Here is a 9,887-nt window from a genome sequence, read left to right on the forward strand (position 1 = left end):
AAAGACAGGATGCAATTTTAAATAGGGTGGTCACTTGAGAAAAGTAACTTCCGATAGGACTGTGCCTGGGGGGTGTTTAAAACAGCAAGGTATCTCATGTATTTGGAACAGATGAGGAAAAGAGAGAGAGAGAAGTAGAAGAGGAGTTCAAAAAAGTAATGAGGGCCAAGATCATGTAGGGCCTTGTAGGTCAAAGAAAAAGGCTTTGGTTGTTACTCTTAAATGAATTTGAAAGACACAGAAGATTTTGAGCAAAGAAGAAACATAATCAAACTTACATTTTTAAAGGTCACTCTGGCTGCTCGATTGAGTGTAAAGAAGAGGAGGGCAAAGATATAAATTGTGAGCCCTGTTAAGAGGTTATTGCCACACTCTAGGTAAGAGTGATAGAGGCGTGATCAAGGGTTTCAGTAGTGGTTGGATTCTTGGATATATTTTTAAGTTAGAGCCAAGAGCATTACCTGATATATTAGAAATGGGACTGAACCCAATCTGTCACAGGTTTTGAACTTGAACACTTAGAAGGTTAGAGTTGCCAACAACTAAGATGGGGAGGATTTCGGGAGAGCAGGTTCAGTGTGGTTTATCAGAAAACTTAGTTTGGGCTAACTAGGTTTGAGATGCCAGCTAGACATTCCAGGAGGGGTTTAATTAAATCATGTGTTTATAATCAATCTTTTCTCTCTCTTATTTGTAGTTTACCCATTGATAAAACTTAGAAGAAAAGAGAAGTCATCCTTCTGGAAAGACCAGCAATATTGTATAATCATTGCCTCTATTGAAGATACATCAATATGAACAGTGGATAGTGATAAGATAGGCTATAGATTATGCAAAATTTCTAATAACAATTGTTGACTTACTCCTTTCTTTCCACTCAAGAGAGTGTATTTTTTTTAACTTGAGAGAGAAAGAGAGAGAGAGAAAGTGTGTGTGGTGGGGAGAGGGCAGGAAGGGTCAGAGGAAGAGAGAGAGAGAAAGAACAGGTGTGAGTGGGGGAGGGAGGAGGGAGAGGGAGAATATTAAGCAGGCTCCACACTGAGCGTGGATGTGGGGCTCAGTCCCACAACCCTGGGATCACAACCTGAACCAAAATCAAGAGTCAGATAATCAACTGACCAAGCCACCCAGGTGCCCCTCAAGAGAGTGCATTAATATGTAAAATTAGGTGACTATGAAAATAGTTTCAAATAGTTAAAACTTAAATCAGTACCAAATTTCAGTACTTTACCTATTATTAGAAAAATATTAAGTGTGACACTTTTAACAATAGCCACAAGAACTGAAAAGATAAAGTGAAATCCAATCAGTGATATTTTAGAATTACAAAGACTTTCAGAAATTTTAGTGGAAAAAAGAACACTTAGTTTTAATATCTTACACCCTTTACTTCCTCAGACCTGTTTGTAAATGCATGGAAGCCGGGGTCAGAATCCTAGCTGTATAGTAGATACATATTTATTCTCAAAATCATTCTTCTATTAATATTTTGTGAAAGAAGCTGTGTGACCCTCTCATTCCACAGTTTAAATTCTCTCCCAAGAGCCATACATGTTCATTACATACATGCACTTCTTCACCATGACTTAGTACATCATTTTAAAAGATGTCCAGCCCTCTTCCTTAGTACTGACTGGGGAGGTGGCAGCCATCTCCTCCTCAGCATCATGGCCACCCTCAGACCCCTCATAAAGCCCAAGATAATTAAAAAGAGGACTAGGAAGTTCATCTGGTACCAGTCAGACCTATATGTCAAAATTAAACGTAATTGGTGGAAACACAGAGGCATTGACAATAGGGTGCACAGAAGATACAAGGGCCAGATCTTGATGCCCAACACTGGTTACAAGAGCATCAGGAAAACAAAGCATGTGCTGCCCAGTGGCTTCTGGAAGTTCCAAGTCCACAAAGTCAAGGAACTTGAAGTCCTCCTGTTGTGCAACAAATCTTACTGTCCAGAGATTGCTCATAATGTCTCCTCCAAGAACCACAAAGCCATTGTGGAAAGAGAAGCCCAGCTGGCCATCAGAGTCACCAATCCCAATGCCAGGCTCCACAGTGAAGATAATGAACAGACAGACAGTTGTGTTCACATTGTGTTTGTATTAACAAAACCATAAAACTTTCAAAAAAATATGTCCAATCATAGCTCAGGCTCAGACTGAGAGAATGAATAAATAGTATGCACAGACACAGTATGTGTGTGTCTCTCTTTTAAATGCATACACACACACACACACACACACACAGATGCACACTCATAGGATCATGGTTTTAGAATAATGATGGTTTTAATATTTTGATCCTGCCTCACACTGAAACTCAATTGACTGAAAGGAATAGTGCAAAGCCATCCTAAATGATGCCAACAATCTGTACTAATTTACAGAGGTTACCAATTGGTCCTTTAGAAGATTTCTGCATTGGAAATGTAACTATTAATTATAATGTTACTGGAATATTTGTAATCACTTCAAAATTAACCTTTATATCCTCAGGAGGTTTGTATTTATAACAGTCACTTGGTGTCTTGTAGAGAAACTAATTAGTCAACAAATGATAAGTACAGAAAGAACACAAATTAGTTCTTCGTTTACTGCTACTTGGCTAAACCATATAATTTGTATTGTAATTAAAAATTTTTATATTGCAAACAAAAAATATTTAATTTAGGGATAGATAATAACAATAATTTCAAATGTGGCAAGAAATACATTGATACATTCACTAGGGTTTACTGTTTAGGCACTCAAAAAGCAAGGAAAGTCTTATTATCCAAAGACTTCTCTCTCTTCCGTTACCACTGTTGTAATGATGAAGATCCTATCTTCATAAAAGCAAGCAAATATTTTGGAATAAAGAGGACAAAGAACACCCAGGCATGGGGGATAGCTTATTTTCCTTAATTCAGTAAAACATTTTTGGTCTTTATAATATCTCATAAAAAGTAGTGTTTTCAAATATATGGAGAAAAGATTTACAGGGAAATCCTAGCTCTGTCAGTTAATCAAAGAAAGTTACAGGTACCGCTAGTTTATGTTATTCATCCTCTCATTTAATAAGGAATTGAAAAGAGGCAGAAGTTTGGGGGCTCAACTTTTGGTTATCTTTATTCTGCATGACAAGGCCTTGATGTCCCTGCTTATTTCGGTTTATTAACAAAATGCCTTTCCCTGTGCTACTTATAGTGCTAAAGAACCAAAACACAAAAATGGAGGCATTTTGTATTTTCTTTCATTCAGTATAGTGATGACAGAGTTAAATTACATCTTCTTTGTGCTCAAATTTTGTCTGTTCATTTACAGCACTTTTATTTCATTTCTAGTAATTGTAATTGATTCTTCTTCATATTCTTTTCTTATTCTATTTCTGACAATTTTTTGTTTCACCTAATGATATTTTCTATTGAATCACCCCTGGAAGATTTATTTTTAAGTCCCTTTCAGATTGCTCTGGTTTTTTTTTTTTTTTTCTTATGTGGTTAAATCTTTCTCCCGACTTTCGGTGTTGGTAATTATTGTTCTAGTGTTGATTTTTGTCAGAGATATCAAAATAATGACTTTGTAGGATGATTTGATATGAGTGTTTATTGGTTTGTTTTTCTCTCCAGTGTATCCTTTGTGGTCTAATAATTTTGAAAATTTCTCTACCTCAATCCTCCAGTCATAGAAGCTTGGTCCAGATTCTGGCTATAGGGCTGTTTCTGCTTCCTCCCATCCCCCAAGATGGAGATTTAAGTAAGCTGTAGCCCAGTGAGAGTTGCAAGTATTTTTTTTTAAATCATCTTTCACAAACAATGAAACCTCAATCCAGCCCTTGCTTTCTATCCATGAGACTTACTCTGCTCCCTGACTCTATATGGACATTCCTACTGACCGTGTGCATATCAGCCAGAGGAGTATTCCTTGGCTTTAGCCCTATTTATCATACTGTGTTTCAGTCTCATAAATGGGACAGAGATGCTTACCTTTAATGGACCAGTTTTCTAGGGGTTTTAGACTCTGTTCTTCTAAGATCACAAGAAACTGCGTAAGTTCAAAGAAAAAATCATACAGAGGCTACTATTTTTGCTCTCTGTTCTTATTCTCAACCATATTATTATTAGACATTCCTTCATATCCTGGCAGTATATTTCCAAACTTAGCTTCCACTGTGGTCTAGTAAAGTGAAAGTTTTTAACATAAAATAGCAAAGTGGTTAAAGGCACTGGCTTTTGGGGGTGCCTGGCTGGTTCAGTTGGAAGAGCATGTGACTCTTGATCTTGAGGCTATAAGTTCTAGCCCCATGTTGGGTGTAGAGATTACTTAAAAATAACATCTTAAAGGCATTGGCTTTGACATTAGAGACCTAAGGTCAAATTTTACCATTTTATCCTATAAGAACTTGCAGTTTGTCATATAAAGTGAAGATAACAGTATTACCACAAAAGAGTTTAGTTGAGAAGAATAAAAGCAAATGTGCACTAAACATTAAGTCTTTTCATTATTTATATGTTTGTAACCAGTGTTTTGTCTTGTAAACCATCCTCTACTGAAAATTATGAACTTCAGCTGGGAAAAGATGAAAGCATTACCCTGAACTTCAGATTCTTCAGTTTATACTCAGTTTATACTCAGACTTTCAAATTTACTTAAAATACCCACACTTTCATTGTTTATCAGTATTCACCCATCATGTGTCAGCAGAATGTTTAGGAGTTGGTGGTTTTGATGTTCTCTGTGACACTTACCACTACTCTTCAGTTATGACCTCCTGGAAGAACAGACAATTCTGAATATGCTATTATAATACACTCCTCACTGCTGAATCAGCAAGCACTACATATTTGCTTTTTAGAAGGAAAAAAAATGGAAGTTTATGCATCCATGAAGGAACATCCTCCCTATACTTCTTGGAATCTGAGCTACTTGTTCTTATAATTGTAAAAGGTCAGATATTAGGGGAAGAGAGTCTGGTGTGCCTTCACTGACTGTATCATTTACTAACTGTATAACTTTAGATATGTTACCTAATATATTTGGCTCTCAGTTTTTCATTTCTAAAATAAAGAAATAATATTTTACACATTCATGTAAAGACTAAATGAGGTAATATATGTAAATTGTTACCAGAGTGTCTGATAGGCTACTTATGTAAACCTTAGTGTACATCTTCTTTCTCTTTGTTCAACAGGTCTGTCTTCAAGTTCCAGTGGGAAGCCATCATAACAGTTGGGTGACCTCAATAGTATAATGCCCTTACAAAAATTGTATAATGCCTTTAAACATTAGATTTTTCTGTCATATGAAAAAAAAGTCACTATTTCATTTAAGACACTTGACTGGTTTTCTGGTGTTTGCTGCTGAATTCCTTACCATCTGACTCATCATCCAAGTTTTGTTCCTGATGAGCAAATGAGAGATTGGAGGAAGCAATATTCGAATAAGAAATCTAAAAATCTGTGATCAGTCAGAAGTAGTTCTGATCTTGAATGCTTATATTTTATTCATATAATCCATTATCTTCCTATTGTTACTTATTCTTCCCTCCTCTGATTTTTAAGTTAAATTTAAAAAAAAATAATATGCATATTAGATAGCAAATCAAATAGCGCAGAAATACTTATAATACAAAGACATTAGCAGTTCTCTGACCAGGTACTCAGGGGAAGTCCCTTTCTACTCTGTTTTGCTTGTTTTCCTGGTACTTTCCTCCATATTTCTACAAATACACTTGTAATATTTCTTGATTTATTAAGTCTAGACATTATTTACTGCTATCCTATTATTATAGGTGATGATCTGGCTCACTTTAAACTCCATAGCTCTCCCTATCCTTTTAATACTGTCATATCATTCATTTTGATAAAATTATTAATCAGCCTTTGAACTATCAGGAACACAATAATGATGTTTGTTTTCCCTTTTTTATGTGGTTTTTCTTCCTAGAATTTTCATCTGCCCTGATGTGCTCAATAGTGAGTGTATTTCATTCATTTTGCTGAGCTTTCAATCAGTCCATTCATTCAGATGACTGACATCTTTCAGTTCTGGGAAATTTGCCACCATATTTGCTAATTACCTTTGTTCCATTTTCTCTGTTCTATCCTCTGATATTGAATCTCGTAGAGTCTCATCTTTTTTTTCTCTCTCATAATTGCTATATTTCCATTCTATTTTCTAAGAAACTTTTTGATTTTTCATCTAATATTTCTGTTTGAATTTATTTTTTTTCATTTTAGCCATTGTAGTTTAAACTTCCAAGAGGTAGTTCTTATTATTTTTATTAAAGTATTTATTAAAATATTTATTAAAGTAGAACTGTATTATCCTCTGTGTGTGCAAGTATTTCGTGTACCTCTGAGGTAGATGAGAATTGGGTTTTCTTTAATTTTTGTGGGATAGAGAAAAGAGAAGTTTTCTTTTGTGCTGTCAAATAATGTTTCTTCCAAGTTCGCATTTTTCTGTTTGCTTATTTTATCACCATTGCATCATTGACTTAAATTTTTGATAATCATTGACTCATCCATTTTATTTAATAATAAGACAGTAAACACAATAACAACTAGAAGTTCTGGGAGAGGAAGAAATGTCTATATCAAGTGTGTTTGGGAAAAGAGTTTGCTTTTTCCCTGGGGAACTTTTAAAATGCCATTTTCCCTCCCAGAAACTCTGGAAAGCATAGATATCAGAATGCTGGTCTTTTGAGGATTGAGGATGTGGATCTTAGAAGTCAACCATTTAGCATCAAGAGTTTTACTTTATTCTCTATTTTCAGTGTTATATGTCCGATTCTACCTTAAGTCTCTACTTGGCATCTCTGAGTCAAGAGCCTCCTTTATTTTTATGATCGGGGCTTCTAGGCGTTTGGGTCTTATCACTGGGGGAGTAAGGTGAAGGAAGAGAATACATTAATTCTCCCAAATATTGACTTCCAACTAATCTTCAATCTTCATGTTGTCATTTAACTTTCCCTGCCCTCTGTTTTAAGCAACATCACTGACATGAGAACATCTCTGTAATTCAGTGAGTCTAATAAACTTTCCTCTCATGTGCTTCAGTGTTAGAACATTCCATTCTAAACCTTCCTCCTCTCTCTGGCTGCATTTAATTGTACAAAAGTTTATAAAGTTTCTTATCTACTGATCTCTCTCCCATTTTTATCTTTGCAGATTTTCCTCTTTTCCATAGTTATGTTTAAGTGAGCACTGGGAAAACTAAGAAACATGGTCAATCCACATAACCAGCAAACAACATATTTTACATAGTATACAAAAACTAAGTCTAACTTAGGGCATATCAAAGATAGCAATTAGAATGGGTTCTGAAATGCTTGTCTGCCTATGAATATGGATTGGAGTGTGCTCTCTCAAAAGAACCAATCAATTGGTAAAAGAAGAGCAGAATAATGAGTAAATATTTGGAAAATATTGCCAATTAGAAAGGTTCAGAGTAATTGGGAGCATTTAGCCTACAGGAAATATGCTGGCAGTGAGGGATGACTTAGTGTTTAGATGTTGTGACCACTTCTGTCTCCTCTCTAAATAAACAACAAGCAAGCAAAATGTAAAATGCTTGCCTCAAAATAAATTTTAAAGAATCTTACCAATACCAAAATACCCATTTAGTGAATGATGAAACTTCATTCACATAGACTGAAGTGATTTAGACTTGTATCCAATATTATATGAAAGAGTATATGAGCATGATGTAGAGGTCTAGAATAAGAGAGTAAAAGACAAAATTACATAATAGCAAATACAGGCATTCTTTAATTTTGCATAGCACTTTGTAAATGACAGTCTTTGATTAATTTCCTGTGTCTGCCATAAAGAATGACTACAGGGGTGCCTGGGTGGCTCAGCTGGTTGAGTGTCTGACTCTTGAATTCAGCTCAGGTTATGATCCCAGGTTTGTGGGATTGAGCTGTACTTTGGGCTCTGTGCTGAGCACGGAGTCTTCTTAGGATTCTCTGTCTCTCTGTCTGTCTGTCTCTCTCTCTCCTTCTGTCCCTCTCCCCTGCTCATGCTCTCTTTCTCTAAAATAAATAAACAAATAAAATAAAAATAAAAAGAATGACTATGAACTTGGTGGCTTAATTAGTAGAAACTTATTTTCTTATAGTTCTGGAGGCCAAAAGTTCAAAATCAAGCTGTCAGCAGGACCTCACTCCCTCTGGCTCCAGGGGAGAATCTATTCTTTGCTTTCATATAGGTTCTGGTGGCTGTTGGCGTTCCTTGACTTATGGGCACCAACCCTTGCCTCCCTGATAACCTTGTCCCCCTCAACTTCTTTCTGTCTCCTATTCTACCTGTCTCAAATTTACTTCTTCCTTTATTTTATAAAGACATTTGTTACTGGATTTAGGGCCTACTTGGATAATCTAGGATTATCTCCTCATCTCTAGATCTTTCATTTATAATGGCAAAGTCTGTTTTTCCAAATAAGGTAAACAATGACGGGTTCCAGGGATTAGGGCATGAGCATACTTTTTGAAGGGCCACCTTTCAGCCCACTAAGCTCACATGTGTAGGAACCATGTCCTTGCATTGATCCATCTTAATGAAGTCACGTAAGATCTGAAATATGCAATATAACATTATTGTGGATATATATATATATATATCTTTAAAGGGTTGAATTCATATGGTTTGTAGATTGCCCATTTCTCCTTTTATGATTAAATATATTGTTGAAGTGAAATTTATGTCATTACTGGTTTTAAATCAATACTTATTTTATTTCTCATTATTTTGCAAATTATCACAGGAAAAATTATGAAACTAACGGAAAGTTGGTTATCAACAACAGAATATATGATAACTTAGTGTGTGCTCAATACAAATATGCAACAATATTTAAAGCAAACAAAATGAGTTTGTAAACTAATCTTTGTATGAATAATATAAATATCAATAGGAAAAGTGCACATAATAGTATATACATGGAATGACCAGTATCAAATCATCAAAATATAAGAGCATACATGTGTTTGTTATATAATTGGTGGTCTTAAACTATGTGTTAATTCATGTAGCTTCAACTTTATGATTTAATTAAGCAAACAAGGATACAAATGAGAACATTTCAATTGTAAGAAAATAGTTCTGTGAGTGGATTTTTTTATAAGTGTTATTCATTCTCAGTAAGTTAATGTTACTCATTCTATGTAAGTTAATACAGAGAGAAGTCATATAGGTTTAAAGTAAATGCATTAATATTAAAATGGGTTCAAGTCCTGAATTCATTACTTATTAATTCTGTAGCCATGTATAAATTCTTTAATGTCTCTGTATCTCAGTTTTCTCATTTACGATAGAGATAATAATGCTTCTTTCATCAGGTTATTGTTAAGATTAAATGAGTGAATATATTTAAAACACTAAAAATAATGAGGGCTTTTAAAACCATACTGTGATAATTATCCTTTTGAAAAGAATTTCATGGAATCCTCATGGAATTGAGGTGGAATCCTCATCAAATATTTTACCATATCTTCATAGGTATATACCAGCAAAAGGTGTCAGTTCTAATTCTTAACTATCCAATTATAAGGATGAGAGAGTAGAAGTAAGCTAAAATAATATACACCTAATGGCTTTAACTAAATGAACTCATTCTTCAAATATTATTAAATGCATTCTTTGTGGCAGTTATTTAGCTGCATTGAAATGCAAAGGTGAGTAAATATTAGTTTTAGCCTTCAAAACTTTACAGTTTAGTTAGGAAGGTCATTAATTATATAATAAGTCAGTACAGGGTTACAAGAACTGCCACAAAGAAAAGGCCTAGAATGGTGAAGGGGGACTTACTTTGCCGTGTAGGTTTTGTAGTTTTGTAATAAAATGGATTTACTGACACTTCTTCGGGTGGACTTTAAAGTCCGAGATTGGTGAGGATGCCATAGGA

General features: G+C 34.9%; 1 protein-coding gene across 1 annotated transcript; it reads left to right on the forward strand.

Annotated features, from left to right (window-relative positions):
• The first annotated feature begins 1,667 nt into the window (after positions 1 to 1,667).
• On the forward strand, positions 1,668 to 2,120 carry LOC102955471 (60S ribosomal protein L32-like). The gene has a single exon (XM_042993703.1). It carries the CDS (start codon positions 1,668 to 1,670, stop codon positions 2,118 to 2,120), a length of 453 nt encoding a protein of 150 aa, XP_042849637.1.
• Positions 2,121 to 9,887: the final 7,767 nt, after the last annotated feature.

The sequence above is a fragment of the Panthera tigris genome, chromosome B4, assembly GCF_018350195.1.
Source record: "Panthera tigris isolate Pti1 chromosome B4, P.tigris_Pti1_mat1.1, whole genome shotgun sequence".
Taxonomy (NCBI): Eukaryota; Metazoa; Chordata; class Mammalia; order Carnivora; family Felidae; genus Panthera; species Panthera tigris.

Excerpts from the sequence above, each read along its gene's own strand:
- LOC102955471 (XM_042993703.1), top strand. The coding sequence starts at position 1,668 with ATGGCCACCCTCAGACCCCTCATAAAGCCCAAGATAATTAAAAAGAGG.